Below are 24,295 nucleotides of genomic sequence, written 5' to 3'. Positions count from 1 at the left end.
GACTCCCTGACTTCAGACTATACTTCAAAGATACAGTAATCAAGACAATATGTTACTGGCATAAAAACAGACATATAGATCAATGGAACAGGATAGAAACCCAGAGATAAACCCACGCACCTATGGTCAACTAATCTATGACAAAGGAGGCAAGGATATAAAATGGAGAAAAGACAGTCTCTTCAATAAGTGGTGCTGGGAAAACTGGACAGCTACATGTAAAATAAAGAAATTAGAACACTCCCTAACACCATAAACAAAAGTAAACTCAAGGGCTTCCCTGGTGGAGCAGTGGTTGAGAGTCCGCCTGCCGATGCAGGGGACACGGGTTCGTGCCCCGGTCTGGGAAGATCCCACATACCGCGGAGCGGCTGGGCCCGTGAGCCATGGCCACTGAGCCTGCACGTCCGGAGCCTGTGCTCCGCAACGGGAGAGGCCACAACAGTAAGAGGCCCGCATACCGCAAAAAAAAAAAGTAAACTCAAAATTGATTAGAGACCTAAATTAAGACTGGACACTATAAAACTCTTAGAGGAAAACATAGGGAGAACACCGTTTGACATAAATCACAGCAAGATCTTTTTCGATTCACCTCCTAGAGTAATGGAAATAAAAACAAAAATAAACAAATGGGACCTAATGAAACTTAAAAGCTTTTGCAAAGCACAGGAAACTACAAACAAGGTGAAGAGACAACGCTCAGAATGGGAGAAAATATTTGCAAACGAATCAACGGACAAAGGATTAATCTCCAAAATATATAAGCAGCTCATGCAGCTCAATATTAAAAAAAACAAACAACCCAATCCAAAAATGGGCAGAAGACCTAAATAGACATTTCTGCAAAGAAGACATACAGATGGCCAAGAAGCACATGAGAAGCAGCTCAACATCACTAATTATTAGAGAAATGCAAATCAAAACTTCAATGAGGTGTCACCTCACACCATTTAGAATGGGCATCATCAGAAAATCTACAAACAGTAAATGCTGGAGAGGGTGTGGAGAAAAGGGAACCCTCTTGCACTGTTGGTGGCAATGTGAATTGATATAGCCACTATGGAGAACAGTATGGAGGTTCCTCAAAAAACTAAAAATAGAATTACCATATGATCCAGCAATCCCACTACTGGGCATATACCCAGAGAAATCCATAATTCAAAAAGACACATGCACCCCAATGTTCATTGCAGCACTATTTACAATAGCCAGGTCATGGAAGCAACCTAAATGCCCATCGACAGACGAATGGATAAAGAAGATGTGGTACATATATACAATGGAATAGTATTCAGCCATAAAAAGGAACAAAATTGGGTCATTTGTTGAGATGTGGATGGATCTAGAGACTGTCATACAGAGAGAAGTAAGTCAGAAAGAGAAAAACAAATACCGTATATTAATGCATATATGTGGAACCTAGAAAAATGGTACAGATGAACCGGTCTGTTGGGCAGAAATTGAGACACAGATGTAGAGAACAAACATATGGACACCAAGCAGGGAAAGCGGCAGGGTGGTGGGGGTGGGGGTGTGATGAATTGGGAGATTGGGATTGACATATATACACTCATGTGTATAAAATTGATGACTAATAAGAACCTGTTGTATAAAAAAAATTAAATTAAATTTAAAAATTGTTTTAAAAAAGAAAGAGAAATACCATTTGATATCACTTATATGTGGAATCTAAAAAATGGCACAAATGAACCCATCTACAAAACAGAAACAGAGTCATAGACATAGAGAACAGACTTGTGGTTGCCAAGGGGGAGGGGGAGAGGGAAAGGGATGGACTGGGAGTTTGGGGTTGGTAGATGCAAACTATTATATTTAGAATGGATAAGCAAGGTCCTAATGGATAGGACAAGGAACTGTATTCAATATCTTGTGATAAATCATAATGGAAAAGAATATAAGAAAAGAATATCTCTATGTGTATAACTGAGTCACTTTGCTGTACAGCACAGATTGGCACAACATTGTAAATCAACTATACTTCAGTAAAAAAAAAGACAATGGATAGGGGTTTAAGAGCAGATTATGGGAGACTGGGATTGACATATACACACTACTATATATAAAATAGATAACCAATTAGGACCTACTTTATAGCACAGGGAACCCTACTCAATACTCTGTAATGGCCTGTATGGGAAAAGAATCTAAAAAGAGAGATGATATATGTATATGTATAACTGATTAACTTTGCTGTACACCTGAAACTAACACAACGTTGTAAATCAACTATACTCCAATAAAAATTTAAAATAAATTTTTTTTAAAGAGCAGATTAGTCAGAAAATGAAGAAATAATTACTGAACTGAAATACAGATCTGAAGAACAATCAGGAATAAGCACAAAGATATGAAAAGATAGAAAATATAAAGAAAGGGTAATATGGATGCAGAAGATGAAAAAATAATATGCCCTAAATTCCAGAATGAGAATCAAAGAAAACCAAGATAGAGTTCCACTTCTACTTAAGATGTAAAAATCTGCAGAGAAGGTCACTCTCAACCTAACATCCTGGAAAATCTGAATAATCTATAAAATCATAAACTTTCTTGAGCCCATCAAAGACCTGGGGTTACAAGGCAATCAAATAAATTAAAATTTTTCTCCCTCTAAGGAGAAACAAGACACATAAACTATTCACCTTTGGTTAAACATAGGGGAGGGAAGCAGTTACCATACAAGTGGATAACAAGAAATCAGCTAAAATTTCAACAAATTCTTAAAGGACAAATGTGGGGTGGATGTCATTTTGGAACAGATGGGAACCCCACACACAAAGGGACTCCACCAGAAAGATCATGGCAGGAGCCCAGAGAGAGCTCCCCTCAGTGACACAGGCACGAAGAGGTGATCAGCTGCTGCTGGGGTATAAAATGAAGCCAGAACTTCTCTTTGGTAGGAAGCAAAAACCCTAAGCTGCTAAAGAAGCAGCAGCAAAGCAGTACAAGAAAAAAAAAAAACCTTGCCTCCGAGGGAGGAGTAAAAGTCAAACCCATATGATTCTGGGAGAGGGGCAGAAAACACTCCTGCTATCAAGAGAAAGATCCATTGCTTTGGAAAAAGGGGCAGAAGCTTAAATCCCTCTGTTGCACGGGAGGGATACAAAACCCTTTGGGTGCATGATCCTACACCAAAAGCAAGCATAACCCTGGGGTGTGGGGGGAGGGGCAAGGAACTCTCCCCCCCGCAAGATCAACACCAGACCCAGGCTGAGTTTGGCTGCACTGGGGAGGAGGAGCACAAAAACGGGTGTTCTCAACCCCTGAGGTGCAGGTCTACAGGACCTGCTCAATACTAAGGATGGACCATGGAACACAGATCTCCCTTTGTTCCCACCATGAGCCTAGCACCAAGAAACAGGCATCACCACCTACTGCTGAGGGAGTGTCAAGTGCAGGGAGAAACATTCCCCACTGAGATGCAGATATACAGGGACTACTAAAAGTTGAGAGTGAAGCTGGAACACTGATGAAAACCCTCCAGCTCCCCAAACCCTATTCTAAGCATAAGGAAGAACTGAATTTGAAGTTGAGTTTGAATTCACTGCTGGAAGAATTTGAAGCCTTTGGTGCCTAAAAATAATGAAAGAAACAAAAATCCCAAACCCAGCTCAACTGCTGACTACCCTGAATTAAATCCCATACTAAGAGCCTGATAAAAGAAATGTATCCATTTCTGGGCATAACTACTATTTGTTTCAGACTCTACTGTTTTCAACAGACAATGTCCATCAGTCAATAAAAAATTATGGAACACAAAAATTCAAGAAAAAACAAACTATTGTAGACTAATCACCAGAACTGAACTCAATGATGACTCAAATGTTGGTAATATCAGATATGGACTTTAAAATAACTATGATTGGGCTTCCCTGGTGGCGCAGTGGTTAAGAATCTGCCTGCCAATGCAGGGGACGCGGGTTCGAGCCCTGCTCCGGGAAGATCCCACATGCCGTGGAGCAACTACGCCCGTGTGCCACAACTACTGAGCCTGCGCTCTATAGCCCGGGAGCCACAACTACTGAAGCCCGCACACCTAGAGCCCGTGCTCCGCAACAGGAGAAGCCACTGCAATGAGAAGGCCGCGCACCGCAATGAAGAGTAGCCCCCGCTCGCCGCAACTAAAGAAAGCCCGCGCGGAACAATGAAGACCCAACACAGCCAAAAATAAATAAATAAATAAACAAATAAATAAATTTAAAATGAAATAAAATAAAATAACTATGATTAAAAACCAGAGACAAATAAGAATGGTGGGGCTGGGCAGAGAAGGAAATGGGGAGCTACTGTTTAATGGGTATGGATTTTCAGTTCTATAAGATGAAAAGAGTCATGGAGATGGATGGTAGTGTTGCTTGTACAACATTATGAACGTATTTAATACCAATGAACTGTACATTTAAAAATGGTTAAAAAGGTAATATATATTATATATATTAATATATAATGTTATAGTGTTACACACACAAGTGCTTGGAAAACTGGTAAAATCTGCAAAAGCTCTCTGGATTTTACTAATATCAAATTTCTGGTTTTGATAGTATACTATAATTATGCAAGATGTTATCACTGTCAGAGGCTAGATGAAGTGATCTCCTTGTATATTGTTTTTATTGCAACTTCTTGTGAGTCTCTAATTATTTCCAAACTGAAAGTTTAAAATGTGTAAGAATAGATGAAATAAGATTGGAAAAATACTGATAACTGTTGAAGGTGCCTAATGGGTAGCTACAGGTTAATTATACTATTATTTTTACATATCCATGTATCCCCCCACTTTTCAAAAGTTTGATTCACACCACTTCACTTTTACCAAAGACCTACATTATTACCTCTTTTTGCTAATCGAAAGAAATCTGATGGAAGAATTTTCACTTTTACGAAAAAAGGCAAAAAATGAAAATAACATTCAGGGTTTGTTTTGGAGCGAGCCATCATAAAGACAACATGCACCCTGAGCAGTGAAAGTGGCACCACCAAGCTCCTTCCCCAGAAACTACATTCAGCATCTCAGCATCAAGACACCATAGCTTTGAAATGTGTCTGTGAGCATTTGTGCTGTATCTTGATTTATTTTGTACATATTAGCAATTTTGTACATCTGTTAGCAATTTATTTTGTACATCTGTTAGAGGTAACTGCTTCTTCACTTTACACCATTTTGGCTTACAAAAGGTTTCATAGGAATGCTCTATTTTCAGATGTGGGGGAACCTATATTTAAAATTTTCCATAATAAAACATTAAAGAAAAAAATAACTATGATTAATAAGTTAAAAGATCTAGTGAAAAAAGGTAGATAACATTCATGAAGAAATGGGGAATTTCAGCAGAGAGAGAAAAATTAAGAATCAAATGAAAACACTAGAAATAAAAAAACATTACTTTAGAGATGAAGAATTTCTTTAATGGGCTCATTGGCAGAATGGACTTCAGCTGAGGAAAGAATCTGTGAACTTTAAGATACAGTAATAGAAATTATCCAAAATGAAATGCAAAGAAAAAAAGAATGAAAGAAATAGAACAGAGCATCCAAACACTGAGACAATATATCAAATGTTCTAACATATGGCTAATCAGAGTTGGAGAAGAAGAAAGAGAACAGGACAGAAAAAGTATCTGAAAAGATGCGGTTGAGAATTTTCACATAAACACACCTTAGAAATAGCATGCACTGTCAAAAAACAATATTAATAGAAACGTTTGAAAGCAGCCAAAAAAATGCATGCACAGACATAAACAATATAGCAGACTTCTTTTCACAACCCATGTACTCCAGTAAACACTGAAAGGATTGCTTTAAAGAAAGCAAACTGTGAAAGTGTCAATACAATTGTCAATGGTCAACAACACAGTCCTGGTTTTCCTCCCATCTCTCAGTTTTCTAATTTCTTTGCATTATCCTTTAATTCTATTAAGCAGGACATTTTAGAATTCCTCAAGGTTCAGTGGCAGTCTTTTTCCTATTTTCACTCTATATTCTCTCCATAGGCAGTCTCATTCCTGCTCAAAGTTTTAACTTTACCCACTGGCAGATAACCCCAGTGTTTATATCTCCTACCTACACCTCTTCTTAGCTTCCTACTTCTTATTTTTACTTCAGTGTTTCAAAGGCACTTAAGTTCAACATGTCCAAACTGAAGTCACCAACTCATCTGACATGGTCTTCTTCCAACTTTTCCTATCTCAACAAATGCAATCACCATCACCAAGGAGTTAGCACCTGTCAGTGACTCCTGACTCCTCTTATTTAACCAACACCATGCCTATTCAATTGTACTTCCTAAATATCCCCCAAATCCATTCAGCCCTCTATCTCAACCACCATTATTCTAGTCCAAACTACAAACTTCTGTTTCCCTGAACTGTTTTATAGGCTAGTCACTGACTCTCCTGTATCCAATTTTGCACCCCTTAAATCCCTTCTCCCTGCAACATCAAAAATAATTCTTTCTAGGATGTCACACTACGTCACACATAGTTTGACTATGGTCAAACTCCTTATACCAAAATCCATAGTGTGGACCTTACATACGTTGCTAACCTCATCTTATACCATTCTCCCCTGCTCTTGCCCTCTCCCAGACACTCCGGCCTCCTGTTCCCCCCCAGCACAATGCCTGTGTATAAGCTATCCTATCTAGGACCTCTTTTGTTAGTGTATGCCTGCTCATTTTTCAGATATCAGCTCAAGTTTCAGGAAATTATTCTATGTTCTCCCTGAAAGTCAAATTCCTGATACATGTTTCAACAGCACTGTGCAACTCTTATTTGTAGCATTTGCCACAACGATAATTTTAGATTTATTTCTGCAATTATTTAATATAACTTCACTCTAGGCTATAAATTCCATGAGGATCAAGGATTATATCTGGTTTTGCTTACATTTTATTTTAATGCCTAGTACATGGTGAATGTACAATAAATTTTAATTGAGTGAATGAGAGACATAGAAAATATAGGCTTAAATATAAGCCACAATAATGGTGGTATACTTTCAGAGATATTTTGATATTTACTTATCAAGAAAAAAGAACAGGTAAACTTAAAATTGTAAACTGAAAGAAATTCCTAAGAAAAGAAAAGTAAAATATCTTACCTAGACACAAATTCACTTAATTCTGAATATTCGGTGGGTTCCATTATTATGCTGAGGTCAGTAATAACAGAAGATAAACTCTCCTCATTCTAAAATAGGAACAAAAAAACTTTTTTGTATCAAAGCACAGTCAACTTTTAAATAAAATTAAGAGACAAATCTACTTTCAAAATATGCAAAATGAAATGTCACCAAGTAATAGGAAAAAGTAACCAAGAAAAAGTACTGCAAATATGGGTTACTTTTTTTTAAAATTTTTATTGGAGTGTAGTTGATTTACAATGTTGTGTTAGTTTCAGGTGTACAGCAAAGTGAATCAGTTATACATATATAGATATGCACTCTTTTTTAGATTCTTTTCCCATATAGGTCATTACAGAGTATTGAGTAGAGTTCCCTGTGCTAAATGTCCTTACTAGTTATCTATTTTATATATAGTAGTCCGTATATGTCAGTCCCAATCTCCCAATTTATCTCTCCCCTCCCCTTTACCCCCAGTGACCGTTAGTTTGTTTTTTACTTCTGTGACTCTATTTCTGTTTTGTAAATAAGTTCATTTGTACCATTTTTTTAGATTTCACATATAAATAATATCATATGATATTTACCTTTCTCTGACTTACTTCACTTAGTATGACAATCTCTAGGTCCATCCATGTTGCTGAAAATGGCATTATTTCATTCTTTTTTTATGGCTGAGTAATATTCCATTGTATATACATACCACATCTTTATCCATTCCTCTGTTGATGGACATTTAGGTTGCTTCCATGTCCTGGCTATTGTAAATAGTGCTGCAATGAACACTGGGGTACATATATCTTTTTGAATTATGGTTTCCTCCAGATATATAACCAGGAGTGGGATTGTTGGATCATATGGTAGCTCTATTTTTAGTTTTTTAAGAAACCTCCAAACTGTTCTCCATAATGGTTGTACCAATTTATATTCCCACCAACAGTGTAGGAGGTTTCCCTTTTCTCCACACCCTCTCCAGCATTTATTGTCTGTAGATTTTTTGATGATTGCCATTCTGACTGATGTGAGGTGATATCTAAATAGTTTTGATTTGCATTTCTCTAATAGTGACGTTGAGCATCTTTTCATGTGCCTCTTGGCCATCTGTATGTTGTCTTTGGAGAAATGTCTATTTAGATCTTCTGGCCATTTTTTGATTGGGTTGTTTGTTTTTTGATATTGAGCTGCTTGAGCTGTTTGTACATTTTGGAGATTAATCCCTCGTCAGTCGGTTTGTTAGCAAATATTTTCTCCCATTCTCTGGGTTGTCTTTTTGTTTTGTTTATGGTTTCCTTTGCTGTGCAAATGGGTTACTTCTTAAAAGAGTGAAATCAGATCCTCACTCCATACCAAAAACCAAAATGAACTCCAAGTGAATTACTTACTTAAATGTTAACACTGAAACCATAAAGTATTAGGAGGGAATATAGACATGTAACTGATTACTGAGTAAGAAAGAACTTTCTAAGCAAACAATAACAACAAAAAAGCAAATATGATTACATAAAAACACAAACTATCGATATAAAATGCTTTATAACTAAAAGAAAAGAAATAAACAGGAAAATTTGTACTATAAAAATGACAAGGAATTATGAAAACTTAAAAGAAAAAGGCACATAACATGCACTAAAAACTCAGAGGTAAAAGACAAGTTACATGGAAAAAAAATGTTTGCTCTGACAAGTAATAAGATAAATGTAAATTAACACAATGAGATGACACTTTTACCTATAACATTGTTTTGACAATGCATAACTTAAAATGTTTATATTCTCTGTCTCAGCAATTTGAATTCTATGAATATATCATAAAGAAATGAAGACAAAGGCTAACAGCTTCTTATTACAAAAAGCCAAAAACAAGTCTATATTCAATAATGGGGATTGTTAAATAAACTGTTAAATACTTTGATCTGCAAAATCCAGGTTTTCTCCTTTACTCTAGTAAATTTCCTTCTATTATATATTTACCTATAATTTCTCTTTCATTTTTTCTTGTTTTTGGAAAAATCATATGAATCTTCATTGTCTTCCAGATTTTTCTTCTTTTCAATTGCACTTGTAGGTGATTTTTCTCAAGCCTATCCTCCATATTCTACTCCTAACTACTTCTAATTTATTTTTCAGCACTATAATCATTTTATTCTTCCTTTCTTTCTCCCAGCTCTCTTTCCCTCTTATTCAATTTTCTTTGAATGCTTTCATTTGAGAGTGCAGTTATAATATAGCATGTTCTTTTATTTCCTGGATTAATTATTTCAAAGAGAATTTATCTACATTTTCTAATTCCTTTCATGGCAAGGTTTCTAAATGATGACTAACAAATTCTGCACCATTTTTGTGTTCTGTACTCTGTGGATCTTTTTTGTTAACAGGAGTAGATCTAGCAATTTCTTCTATTTCCTAAGGATATAGAGTGAGTAGATAATGCTTGACTGTTTACCATTTGTCTGGGTAATATCTGACTTGTCTTTCTGTATTTTCAGCTGCTGGAGAAATGGATATTAATGGCTTATAATCACTGTTTAGTTTTTTCCGCTGCTCAAGAATATAGTGGGAATTGTTAGGAGCAGCTGTAGTGAAAGTAGACTGTTTGTGGGCATCTACCACCATATCTCATCAAAAAAAAATTCCAGGGCTTCCCTGGTGGCGCAGTGGTTGAGAGTCCGCCTGCCGATGCAGGGGACGCGGGTTCGTGCCCCGGTCCGGGAAGATCCCACATGCTGTGGAGCGGCTGGGCCCGTGAGCCACGGCCGCAGAGCCTGCATGTCCGGAGCCTGTGCTCCGCAATGGGAGAGGCCACAACAGTGAGAGGCCCGCGTACCGCAAAAAAAAAAACCAAACCAAACCAAACCAAAACAAAAACACAACAAATTCCAGAACATTCTTACAACTCAATAATGAAAAGACAAATAACCCAATTAAAAACTGGGCAATGGATCTCAACAGACATTTCACCAAAGATGATATACAAATGGCCAATAAGCTTATGAAAAGATGCTCTACATACTAATCATAATCTGGTACTTCCATCTGACCCAGTAATTCTCTACCTAGATTTATATAAGAAAAATGAAAACATAACGTCCACTTAAAAACTTATACATGAATATCTTCAGAAATGTTATCCATAACAGCCAAAAGGTGAAAACAAGCGAAATGTTTCTCAGCTGACAAATGAATAAACAAAATGTGATAGATCCTCACGATGCAGCCAAAAAAAAATTTTAAAAAGAATGAAGTAATGATATATGCTACAACATGAATGAACCCTGAAAACATTGTGCTAAGTGAAAGAAACCAGTCAAAAAATTTGTAATCATACAAATTATATGATTCCATTTCTATGAAATGCCAAGAATAGGCAAATCCATAGAGATAGAAGATAGATAAGTCAGGTCTGGGCAGAAGAAAGGCAAATGAGGGGTGATAAAGAGCATGGGGTTTCTCCTTGAGGTGATAAAAAAGTTCTAAAATTGATGTGGTGATGGTTGCACAAAGCTGAATAAATTAAAAACTGCTGAATGTATACTTTTAATGGATGAATTATATGGTATGTGAACTACATCTCAATAGAGCTGTTATAACAAAAAAAAAAAGGGGAAAAGAAAAAAAATCTCAGAGAAATGCCTTGTCTTTTGTTTGAGTATGTGTAAGTGTTTTGGATTTTGGCCTTATACCCATTAGAATAGGCAAAGTACCCTGTCAGCATAAAGCCTATGATTTACTGGCCCCTCCATTTTTTATTCATTCATTCATTCATTTATTTTTGGTGTGTTGTGAATTCTTCAATATATTTTTTCTCCATCTCTCTCCTTGCCAGTCATACTGCTAACGAGGTCAACCCACCCCAGTTGGCAAACAAGGGAAGGACCTTGTAAACAACCTGACCTCAAAGACCCTGCATGAGTCTCAGGAGCACATTCCTTTCTACCACAGTCAATTTAAGCCCGCATTTCTCATTCTTCTCTACAACTTAAGGATTTGGGGTAAAGACATTCAAGAAAAGGGTCCTGTAATTTCACAAAATACCCTACATCAGATTTCAGTGTTTTCTTTCATTTGGGTTTGAATGTCATCACATCAGGTAAATTTTCTCTGGAGACTATGATATGGGACTGTATTCTTTTTTCTTTTTTTTGGATTGTATTCTTTTTTAAAAAAATTTTTTGAGATATAATTGACATATAACACTGTATTAGTTTCAGATGTACAAAATCATGATTACATATTTGTATATATTGTGAAATGATCACACAGTCAATATTCAACACCACACATAATTACAAAAATTGTTTCTTTGTGATGATTTGAAGATTTACTTTCTTAGCAACTTTAAAAAATGCAATAAAGTATTATTAACTATAGTTGCCATACTGTACATTAGATCCCCATGACTAATTTATTTTCTAACTGGAGGTCTGTACCTTTTGACCACCGTCACCCATTTCCCCCAACCCCCTCCCCTGGCAACCACCAATCTATCCTCTACATCTATAAGCTTGCTCTTCTTTTTGTTTATGCTGTTTCCTAGATTCCATATATAAGTGAGATCATACAGTACTTGTCTTTCTCTGTCTGAGTTCACTTAGCATAATGCTCTCAAGGTCCATCCATGTTGTCACAAATGGCAAGATTTCATTCATTTTATGGCTGAATAATATTCCATTTTATATACAGACCACATTTTCTTTATCCATTCGTCCATCGATGGACACTAAATTTGTTTCCCTGTCTTGGTTATTGTAAATAATGCTGCAATAAACATGGGGGTGCATGTATCTTTTTGAGTTAGTGTTTTTGTTTCCTTTGAATAAAATACCCAGAAGAATTGCTGGATCATGTAACAGTTATATTTTAACTTTCTGAGGAGCCTCCATATTGTTTTCCATAGTGGCTGCACCAATTTACATTGCAACCAACAGTGCACAAGAATTCCCATTTCCCTACATCCTCACCAACACCTGTTATTTCTTGTATTATTTACATTACACATTCTAACCAGTGTGAGGTTATAGCTAATTGTGGTTTTGATTTACATTTCCTTGATGAATAGTGTAATGTTGAACACCTTTGCATGTACCTGCTGGTCTTCTGTTTGTCTTCTCTGGAAAAATGTCTAATCAAATCCTCTGCCCATTTTTAATCAGATTGTTTTTTGCACTATTGAGTTTTATGAGTTCTTTACATGTTTTGGATATTAACACCTTATCAGACATGACTTGCAAATATTTTCTCCCATTCAGCCTTGTAATTTTGTTGATGGTTTCCTTTGCTGTGCAGAAACTTTTTAGGTTCATGTAGCTACTTGTTTATTTTTGCCTTTAGTGTCAAATCCAAAAAATCATCACCAGAATGATGTCAAGGGGCTTACCACCTATGTTTTTTCTAGGAGTCTTATGGTCTCAGGTCTTACATTCAAATCTTTAATCCATTTTGAGTTAGGTTTTATGTATGATGTAAGAGTGGTCCAGTTTCATCCTTTTGCATGTGGCTATCCAGTTTTCCCAACACCATTTATGGAAGAGACTATCCTTTCCCCTTTCTATAATCTTGGCTATTTTGACATAAATTAATTGACCGTATATGCATGGGTTTATTTCTTCGGTTCTCTATTCTGTTCCATTGACATATGTATCCATTTTATGCCAACACAATATTGTTTAGACCACTATAGTTTTGTAATGTAGTTTGAAATCAAGGTGCGTAATAGCTCCAGGTTTACTCTTCTTTCTCAAGATTGCTTAGGAGGGACTTGGTGGCACAGTGGTTAAGAATCCGCCTGCCAGGGACTTCCCTGATGGCACAGTGGTTAAGAAACCGCCTGCAAATGCAGGGGACACGGGTTCGAGCCCTGGTCCGGGAAGATCCCACATGCCGCGGAGCAAATAAGCCCGTGCACCACAGCTACTGAGTCTGCGCTCTAGAGCCCGCAAGCCACAACTACTGAGCCCGCATGCCACAACTACTGAAGCCTGTGCGCCTAGAGCCTGTGCTCTGCAACAAGAGAAGCCACCGCAATGAGAAGCCTGCGCACCACAACAAAGAGTAGCCCCTGCTCGCCACAACTAGAGAAAGTCTGCACACAGCAACAAAGACCCAACGCAGCCAAAAATAAATAAATAAATAAATTTATAAAATTAAAAAAAAAAAAACGAATCCGCCTGCCAATGCAGGGGACACGAGTTCAATCCCTGGTCCAGGAATATCCAACATGCCGTGGAGCAACTAAGCCCATGCGCTACAACTACTGAGCCTTCTCTCTAGAGACTGCAAGCCACAACTACTGAAGCCCGCACGCCTAGAGCCCATGCTCCACAACAAGAGAAGCCACCGCAATAAGAAGACTGCACACCACAACGAAGAGTAGCCCCTGCTCACCGCAACTAGAGAAAGCCCGCATGCAGCAACGAAGACCCAATGCAGCCAAAAATAAATAAATAAATTTATTTAATAAAAAAAAGATTGCGTTGGCTATTTGGGATCTTTTGTGGTTCCAAACAAATTTTAAGAGTTTCTTCTATTTCTGTGAAAAACATCGTTGGAATTTTGGTAGGGATTGCACTGAATCTGTAGATAACTTTCATCAGTATGGACATTTTAACAATATTAATTCTTCCTATCTATGAGCATGGAGTATCTTTCTACTTATTTGTGTTATAAACTTCTTTCATCAACGTCAGACTTTTCAGTGCACAGCCCTTTCACCTCCTTGGTTAAACTTATTTGTAGGTATTTTATTCTTTTTGATGCTATTGTAAATGAAATTGTTTTCTTAATTTCTCTGATAGTTCATTATTAGGGTATAGAAATGCAACAGATTTATTGATTTTGTATTCTACAACTTAACTGAATTAGTTCATTTGTTCTAATAGTTTTTCTGGTTCTTTTTTTTTTTTTTTGGTGGAGCCTTTAGGGTTTTCTATAAATAATAACATGTCATCTATGAATAGTGACAGTATGACTTCTTTCTTTCCAATTTGGATGCCTTTTATTTCTTTTTTTTAATCTAACTGATCTGGCTAAAACTTCCAATACTGTGTTGGATAAACACGGTAAGAGAGGGCATCCCTTGTCTTATTCTAGATATTACAGGAAAAGCTTTCAGCTTTTCACTATTGAGTATGAAGTTAGATATGAGCTCATCATACATGTCCTTTATTATTTTGAGGTATATTCCCTCCATACCCACTTTTTTAAACATTTTATAATAACTTTTATCTTTTTCTAACATCTTTATTGGAGTATAATTGTTTTACAATGTTGTGTTACTTTCTGCTGTATAACAAAGTGAATCAGCTATACGTATACATATAACCTCATTTCTCCTCCCTCTTGCATCTCCCTCCCACCCTCCCTATCCCACCCCTCTAGGTGGTCTCAAGGCATGGAGCTGATCTCCCTGTGCTATGTGGCTGCTTCCCACTAGCTATCTAGTTTATTTATTTTTTTTAATTTTTTAAACATCTTTATTGGAGTATAATTGCTTTACAATGTTGTGTTAGTTCCTGCTGTATAGCAAAGTGAATCAGCTATACATATACATATATCCCCATATCCCCTCCCTCTTGTGTCTCCCTCCCACCCTCCCTATCCCACCCCTCTAGGTGGTCACAAAGCATCAAGCTGATCTCCCTGTGCTATGCGGCTGCTTCCCACTAGCTATCTGTTTTACATTTGGTAGTGTACATATGTCAGTGCCACTCTCTCACTTCGTCCCAACTTACCCTTCTCCCTCCCCATGTCCTCAAGTCCATTCTCTATGTCTGAGTCTTTATTCCTGTTCTGCCCCTAGGTTCGTCAGAACCTTTTTTTTTTTTTTTTTTTAGATTCCATATATATGTGTTAGCATACGGTATTTTTCTCTTTCTGACTTACTTCACTCTGTATGACAGACTCTAGGTCCACCCACCTCACTACAAATAACTCAGTTTCGTTTCTTTTTATGGCTGAGTAATAGTCCATCCATCTGTCAATGGACATTTAGGTTGCTTCCATGTCCTGGCTATTGTAAACAGTGCTGCAATGAACATTGTGGTACATGTCTCTCTTGGAATTATGGTTTTCTCAGGGTATATACACAGTAGTGGGATTGCTGGGTCATACAGTAGTTCTATTTTTAGTCTTTAAAGGAACCTCCATACTGTTCTCCATAGTGGGTGTATTGATTTACATTCCCACCAACAGTGCAAGAGGGTTCCCTTTTCTCCACACCCTCTCCAGCATTTATTGTTTGTAGATTTTTTGATGATGGCGATTCTGACCGGTGTGAGGTGATACCTCATGGTAGTTTTGATTTGCATTTCTCTTATAATTAGTGATGTTGAGCAACCTTTCATGTGTTTGTTGGCAATCTGTATATCTTCTTTGGAGGAATGTCTATTTAGGACTTCTGCCCATTTTTGGATTGGGTTGTTTGTTTTTTTGATATTGAGCTACATGAGGTGCTTGTATATTTTGGAGGTTAGTCCTTTGTCAGTTGCTTTGGTTGCAAATATTTTCTCCCATTCTGAGGGTTGTCTTTTCATCTTGTTTATGGTTTCCTTTTCTGTGCAAAAGCTCTTCTATACCCACTTTGTTGAAGTTATTACCATAAATTGTTGCTGAATTTTATCAAATGCTTTTTCTGCATTTATTGAGATAATCATATGATGTTTTATCCTTCTTTTTTGTTCATGTGGTGTAGCACATCGATTGATTTGCAAATGTTGAACCATCCTTGCATCCCTGGAATAAGTTCCACTTGATCATTGTGAATGATCCTTTTAATGTATTGCTGAATTTAGTTTGCTAATATTTTGTTGAAGATTTTTACATCTATGTTCACCAGGGATATTGGCTTATAATTTTCTTTTCTGTGCCCTTGTCTATTTGGGGTATCAGAGTAAGTTGGCTTTCTAAAGTAAGTTCAGAAGTGTTCCTTCTCTTTTTGGAAGAGTTTGAGATGCACTGGTATTAATTCCTCTTTATATGTTTGGTAGCAGTCATCAGTGAAGCCATCTGGTCCTGGATTTTAGTTGGGAGGTTTTAAATTACTGATTCAATCTCCCTATTAGTAACTGGCCTGTTCAGATTTTCTATTTCTTCCTGATTCAGTCTTGGAAGGTTGCTTTTAGGAGTTTATCCATTTGTTGGTGCATAATTGTTCACAGTAGTCTCTTATGATCCTTTGTATTCCTGTGGTAGCAGTTGTAATGACTCATCTTTCATTTCTGATTTTATTTGAGTCTTTTTTTTTTCTTGGTGAGTCTAGCTAAAGTTTTATCAATTTTGATTATCCTTTCAAAGAATCTGCTCTTAGTTTCATTGATCTTTTCTAACGTCTTTTTAGTCTCTATTTCATTTGTTTCTGTTCTGATTTATGTTCATAGGGTTTTTTGTTTGCTTTGCTTTGTTTGTTTGTTTTTGGCCCCACCAAGTGGCTTGCAGGATCTTAGTTCCCCAACCAGGGATCAAACCCAGGCCCTCGGCAGTGATAGCACAGAGTCCCAACCACTGGAACACCAGGGAATTTCCTCTGATCTATGTTATTCCCTTCCTTCTGGTAACTTTGGGCTTCATTTGTTCTTCTTTATCTTTATACCTCAGTTCCTTGAGGTATCAAGTTAAGTGTTTTGAGATTTTTCTTGTTTCTTTAGATAGGCGTATATTGCCATGGTCTTCCCTTTCAGAACTGCTTTTACTGTAGTTCATAAGTTTTGGTATGTTGTATTTCCATTTTCATTAGCCTCAAGGTATTTCTTTATTTTGCTTCCATTTGTTTTTTGACCCATTGGTTGTTCAGTAGCATGTTTTTAATCTCCACATATTTGTGAAATTTCCAGTATTCTTCTTGTAATTGATTTCTAGCCATACCACTGCGGTTGGAAAAGACGCTTGACATCATTTCAACCTTCTTATATTTAAGACTTATAACATATAAGAATATATGGGGCTTCCCTGGTGGTGCAGTGGTTGAGAGTCCGCCTGCCGATGCAGGGGACATGGGTTCGTGCCCCGGTCCGGGAAGGTCCCACATGCCGCGGAGCGGCTGGGCCCGTGAGCCATGGCCGCTGAGCCTGTGCGTCCGGAGCCTGTGCTCAGCAGCAATGGGAGAGGCCACAACAGTGAGAGGCCCGCGTACCGCAAAAAAAAAAAAAAAAGAATATATGTTCTATCCTGGAGAATGTTCCATATATACCTGAAAAGAATGTGTATGCTGTTGCTTTTGGAAGGAATGTTCTATATACATCTGTTAAGTCAACCTGGTCTAACGTGTTCTTTAAGGTCAATGTTTCCTTATTGATTTTCTCCCTGGATGATCTATCCATTGATGTGTGATCAATTTAAGGTCCCCTATTATTATTATATTGCTGTCAGTTTCTCCTTTAGGTCTGTCAATATCTGCTTTATATATGTAGGTGCTCCTCTGCTGGGTGCATAAATATTTATAAATCTTATATCCTCTTGTTGAATTGACCCCTTTATCATTATGTAGTGCCCTCCTGTCCCTTATTATCGCCTTTTTTAAAAGTTTATTTTGTCTGATATAAGTATACCTACCACAGATTTCTTCTGGTTTTCATTTGCATGGAATATATTTTTCTACCCCTTCACTTTCAGTCTGTGTGTGTCCTTATACCTGAAGTGAGTCTCTTGTAGGCAGTGTACAGAGGGGTCTTGTTTTTTATTTGTTTATCTACTCTATTTCTTTTGATGGGAGAATTTAGTCCATTTACATTTAAAGTAATTATTGATAGGTATGTACTTAATGCCACTTTGTTCATTATTTTCTAGTGTTTTGTAGTTTCTCTGTTCTCTTGCTTTCTTCCTTTGTGGTTAAATGACCTTCTTTAGTGGTATGCTAATATTCCTTTCTCATTATCTTTTGTGTATCTACTATAGGTTTTGGCTTTATGGTTACCATGAGGCTTACAAATAACAACTTACATTTACAACAGTCTCTTTTAAGTTGATAACAACTTAAACACATTCCAAAGCTCTACATGTTTACTCTCCCCCTCAATGTTTTATGTTCTTGATTTTACATTTTACATATTTTTATCATGTATATCCCTTAAATAATTATTGTAGTTAGTTGTTTTTACTATTTTTGTCTTTTAACCTATGTATTGGCTTTATAAGTGATGAATTCACTACCTATACTACATATTTACATTTACCAGTGAGATTTATACTTTCATGTTTTCCTGTTACTAATTAGTGCCATTTCTTTTCAGCTTAAAGAAATCCCTTTAACATTTCTTTTAAGGCTGATTTAGTGGTGATGAACTCCTTTAGCTTTTGCTTATCTGCAAAATTCTTTTACCTCTTCTTCGATTCTGAATAACTTTGCCAGGTTGATAATTCTTGGTTGGAAATTTTTTTCTTTCAGCCCTTTGAATACTTATGCCACTCTCATCTGACCTGCAAAGTTTCCCCAGAAAAATCTGCTTAAGGTCTTTAGGGTGTTCCCTTGTACATAACAATTGTTTTTCTCTTGCTGCTTTTAAGAGTCTCTCCTTGTTTTCAAATTTTGGTATTTTAATTTTAATGTGTCGGTGTGGGGTTTTTGCGGTTCCTCTTATTTGGAACTCTCTGGGGTTCCTGGATCTGGAGAACTGTTTTCACAGTTTAGGGAAGTTTTCCACCATTACTTCTTCAAATATGTTTTCAGACCCTTTCTCTTCTCCTTCTGGAACTCCTTGTAATGTGAATGTTAGCACACTTCATGTTGTCCCATAAATCCCTTAAGCTATCTTCACTTTTTTTTCATTCTTTTTCGTTTTTGCTGCTTTGATTTGGTGAGTTCCTGTGCCCTGTCTTTGAGTTCACTGATCTTTTCTTCTGTCTCATGCTGTCTGCTATTAAAATCTCCAATGTATTTTTCAGTTCAGTTATTGTACTCTTTAGCTTGGGGACTTCTGTTTGGAACTTTCTTATATTTTCCATATTTTGTTGAAGTTCTCCGTGTGTTCATCCATTCTTCTCCTGAGTTTGGCTAGCATCTTTATGACCATTACTTTGAACTCTTTATCAGGTAAATTACTTATCTCTGTTTCGTTAAGGATTTTTCCTGAGGTTTAATCTTGTTCTTTCTTGTTTCACACATATTCCTCTGTTTCTTCGTTTTACTTGATTATCTATGTTGGTTTCTATGCATTACATGAAACAGTCACCTCTCCAGTCTTGAAGGGCTGGCCTTGTGTAGATGAACCTTACTGTTCAACCCTGCCCTAGTTCTTGGTTGTCTCTCAAACCTTTATGATTATCCAAGCTGCCAATTTTATTTTTTATAGCTCCCAGTAGTTGAAGTTGTGCCAGGACCAAATATTCTTTTAATTTAAAATTTTCCCTATTTTTGAATCTTTTTTTTCATTTCATTGCATTTCAGGGAGAGAAGTTATGAAAACATACTCAACTGTCACTTCCCCCAGAAACTGCCACCCATTTGACTTATTATGCTGCATGGACTGTGAATGCTGACACATGTTAATTATAATGTTCTTGCAACTCCTCACAAACAGTACATTAGCACTAACAACACCAGAGGGTAAATCTGGGGAAAAGAGTTATATGCTCCAACTGCATCTGACAATAATAGCTGTGCCAACATGGGTAATCATTCAAACATTCTGGGTGTATTTCCCTATAAGAGGGTTGACTTAGATAATCTATAAGGTCACTTTTGGTCCCAGCATTCTATTAATATGATTTTAGGTCACTTTGGTTTCTAACATTGTACTATCATGATTTTATTATAACAATATTCTACAAGTAAGATAATTTTATTGTTTAGGTTACTTTTTAATTTTCTGATAGTTAAATGTCTCCCTCTAGTGGAAATTTTGTTTTAAAAAGTGTTTTAGAACACAGAAGGTTGCTATTTATTTATGACTGTTTTTTTTCTATCAGTCTCAACTATAAAAATCTGCTCAACACGTAAAATGGTAAAATTATTTTAGAAGGCAGTTTGGTACTATCAATCAGAATTTACATGTAAATCTCCTTTAACCTGGCAATTCCATTAGAGATATACTTCTAAAAATATACTTACCCAAGTAGGTCTAGAACATCTGAGGGTTTACCAATAAATAATAAAAATCATAAAACTGGAAAGGTGCAGAGAGAAAGGGAGTGTTCTTAACATAGCCTGGGACAGCATGCTCTTTTTGTAGCAAATTAGGTAAAACCAAGCAGTTGAAAAGCATCTACATACTTTGAAATGTATATAATGACAACTTATGTCCCTTTAGAGATTCAGCAATTACTGTGTTCTATGTCTTTCAAAGAATATAAATTGTTCCTCTCCTTATACATTTTTTTCCTGCATCCCCTAAAGCATGTGGGACAGAAACTGCTGGTAGTCCCCAAAATTTGTACTTCTTTCTTGCTCCGATTTTTTCACTGGCTACATGGCCATGCATAATGAAGGCTAAATTTCCAGCCTCCCTTGCACTAATTTATTGGCCATTAGAATGTAGGTGAAAACGATGGGTGTTACAACTTCTGAGAAGTGTCCTTCAATGGAAAAGGTGAGCCCTGGTTTGCCCAGCCCTTTCCCGATGTCTGAAATGCTAAAGTGATAACTGCACTATGATTTGGAAGTCACATGGGTGATGGCAGAGCCTGATGATCATGAAACCACCATACTAGCCCTTGAAAACATATCCTGCAATTTTGTTTAAGCAATAGAGAAATAAACTAGTACTTTGAACCTTCCTTATTTTTAAGTTTTCTGTTATGTGCAGCTCAACTAATTCTAATTCATTCAACATGTGAGCTAACAGTATAACTTTAGGCCAATACTAAATGGTTACAAAGTTTTCAATCATGCTTTGGTGGTATGAGGATCAGAATATTAGCTTAAAAGGTGAGGTCTGGGCTGGTGCCACTACTGCCTGGTAGGAGGTAGGGAGCATAGCCACTACAGCAGGGGTAGCAGGTCCTGTATGGTAGGGCCCACATGGCTCTGGTCCTGTCTATGTGGCTTCATGGTGGCCACCCAGGACCATCAAGCTAAGCTACTGTGGGAGCTGCAGGGGCCCAGTGCCAGTTCATGCTGGGAATGCCTCTGGTCAGGTAATAGCCATTCTTAAGAAGCACATCGCATTATAAAAAATGCCCCCAAACTGAAACCTCATCCTTGATCTAACTCATGATGTGATCAAATTACCACTTGATGCTTTTCTTCAGAGGCTTAAGGTGACCAGAGTATGGAACTTCAACAAAATGAAATTAAAATATTCCAGGCTATTTTATCTCTCAGGCCAAAGTCCCACTAATGAGCACACTAATCAATCTGGCCACAACCTATCCTGGAATGTATAGCTCCACTGAGCAGCTCGTTCACCTCAACTTCAGAGGATGGTCTTTCTTTTCTCTGTTGGACTTGTGGACATCCTCCCAAGGATAAGCCTAATTTTGCTAGCAGTCTAACTTCTCTCCAGATAAGTCAGGAAGTGACTATAAAAAAGGTGAATGCCAACAGCAGAAAAAGCCTGTAGGACCCCAAGGCTACTAGGATGACCCTGAGCAGTTTCCTGGACAATGTATACACTGATAGTGCAGATGTTCTCAGACATGGAACTAGACCTCAAACCTCTGACTCTGCCAACCCGACACAGATTATAGGCCTGGCCATTAATGGAGGGCAGAATGCAGGTAAGCATTTGGTATCTCACCACTCTGAGCTTAGGATCACATTAGCCATAAAGAAAGAAAAGGCAGTTGTCCAACTATGCAGCCTTATGCAACGAGACAACATCCAGGAATTTCTGGGCCACACAAAGGAGAAGTCTGGAGTCCTGGCATGGGCTTTTCATCCTAAACGAGATCAACCCATTTGGGTCCATATTCTGTTTTAGTCTTCAGCAGATGATGTTTGAGGTCATACAGAACTACAATATCATCTTGGTGACTCTGCATGGCTCTAAGGCCTGGTGCCAACCTGGGATCAGTTTACCTTCCCTAGGGACACTCATCACCCATGTCCATGACATCCTACTCAACCGGCTTTGGCATCCGGTTGGATGTGGATGTTCTTGGTCACTTTGACAGACTAAACGGGGATACTCTGAGGTGGGAGCAAGCTGGAAACTCTGCCATCAGATGAGAGGCCTAGATATCCCTCAGTCAGTTCTCAGCCTGCCGGGGTCTGTGGTGACAACCACGGACATAGACTGCAAAGAGTTCTCAAGAAGCAAAACCTCTGGCCCAGATACCTGGACCCAGTTACTCTTGACTAGTTGGGGACAGTTTCTGATATGTGACATCAACTCCCGTTGCATACAAAAAGGGACAACTTGAGGCTGTTTCTGTGGCTGAGGATAAGCATGAGGAACCCAGGCACATGACTGTGAATGCAAGCAAGCAGCAGATCCCTATGACTTGGTTGTGACAACTGGTCTACATCCACTTTAGTTATCTGACGAACTGAGGCCAAGGCAGTGTGCCTGCCCTTCCCTGTTCCTCTCCTCTACACATACTCCCTGTAGGCCCAAACTCATAAAACCAACGGGTTGAAATTGCCTTCTGCTATCAAAGCATGTGCCCAGGATTGATCATTTCTCAAAATTATGCCTGGATCCCATTCTTCTTGGAGCCAGACTTTGAAGATGTCTGAGTCTTGTTCTGCCCTATTCTGGCCAGGGGCTGCACATTAATATTCTGTCTGCTTTCTGATTTTATGTGAAAATCCTACCAAGAGTATCTTCCTCCTATGTTGTGTCTCAGCAATCCTGTATAACTTGCTGGCATAACCGTGAACCACCTTGAAGTCTAACCCTCCAGCCCTGAGCAGTCTTCAGATTGTAGTGATCCCACATGGCCACAACTATAGGAGAGGCCCTGAGCAAGAACACCAACTGTGCTGCTCCCAAATACCTGAACCACAGAAAATGGTGAGATAATAAATGTGTTTTGTTGGTTTAAGCTGTTAAACTTGGGAGAAAATGTTAAGCAGCAATAGATAACTAATAGATAATAGATGACTGAGATATCAGCTGATGACTGAGGGCATCCAAGACTGTTTCCATGACCTTGGGGCTTGCACTGGAAGCCCAGGAATATCTTACTAACTGCCCTCCAATAAAGCACTATGCTCTCAGCAACAATCCTACTGCACGCAGTTGCTGGGGTATTCATACTTAAAATTTATCTTTAATGGTACCACTTTGCACAAATGTGCTACGAGGGGGCCCTAGCTCAAGAACGTCTCCTCAACTCAGCCACTGCTGAAGACTGGGGTGTGGGAGTTTTTATTTCATAGAAGCAGAATCTGTGTTATCTACCACATGTATTCTTAATTTACCTGGATTTCCAGAAGTTGAAATTCAAGTTGAAACGTAATCATGTGGCAATTTCCTGATAATCTGTGTCTCTGCAGAACTTTCTTTATACCTGTAAATCATAAAAATAAATATTTTTGTTTGAAAATAACAATTTCCTTTAAATATCTATTATTTAATTTTGTGTGGATACCTATAATATACGTGGGTATATGTGTGAGAGTGTATTTGCATCGAAAATACCTGGAAGAATGTGCACCAAATTGATGGCCTTTGCAAAATAAGATTAAAGACAACTTGTACTTTCTAGTTATCGATTATACCAAAGATTAAGGTAAGAAACAGACATATGCTAGTATGACCCTAGACAAACTTGAATCATGATAACTGTTAGATATTTTTCATTTTTTTAACATTATCTAGACCTAGTTAGACAATAAATTAAATCCATGTATTTACCTCAGTTAACTCTCAAAACTTTACTAAAATGACAGCAAAAGTATTTTTTTAGGTATAACATGAATACTCAAATGCATAAAATGCCCTATTCTTAAGTATACATCATGATATATATATATATGTGTATATATATACATATATATATATATATGTATATATTTACACGTGTTTCCCATGTAACCACCACTAAGATCAAGATACAGAAAGTTTAAAGTACCCCATAACGTTCCCTCATGCCCTTTCCAGGCTATACACTATGTCCCTCTCAAGAGAGAACCATTATTCTGACTTTATTACCATCTACTTTTGCTAATGAAGGTATTTTTAAATGAGCACAATTCTCTTTTTTTAATTTTTATTTAGTTTTTTTAAAAAGAAATTGATAGAGCTTCTTTTTTTCTTTTAATTTTATTTATTTTTGGCTGCGTTGGG

At 37.5% G+C, this 24,295-nt stretch overlaps 1 protein-coding gene across 4 annotated transcripts in view; it reads right to left on the bottom strand.

Moving 5' to 3' along the window:
* CENPP (centromere protein P) overlaps positions 1-24,295 on the bottom strand; it is a 222,833-nt gene that overhangs the window by 178,669 nt on the left and 19,869 nt on the right. For all 4 annotated transcript variants that reach the window (XR_003431075.1, XM_027098335.1, XM_027098333.1 and 1 more), the window contains exons 3-4: positions 23,428-23,516; positions 7,117-7,205 (exon numbers count right to left, since the gene is read on the bottom strand). Coding sequence is in view for 3 of the 4 variants with exons in the window: in XM_027098335.1 (XP_026954136.1) it covers positions 7,117-7,205; positions 23,428-23,516 (178 nt within the window). In the remaining variant the exon portion in view is untranslated. The remainder of the gene's footprint in view (positions 1-7,116; positions 7,206-23,427; positions 23,517-24,295) is intronic.

The sequence above is a fragment of the Aethalodelphis obliquidens genome, unplaced genomic scaffold (assembly GCF_003676395.1).
Source record: "Aethalodelphis obliquidens isolate GAN/ISIS:26980383/991018 unplaced genomic scaffold, ASM367639v1 scaffold122, whole genome shotgun sequence".
NCBI lineage: Eukaryota > Metazoa > Chordata > Mammalia > Artiodactyla > Delphinidae > Aethalodelphis > Aethalodelphis obliquidens.
The sequence above is the reverse complement of the archived record's forward strand: the minus strand, read 5'-3'. Positions and strand labels throughout refer to the sequence as shown.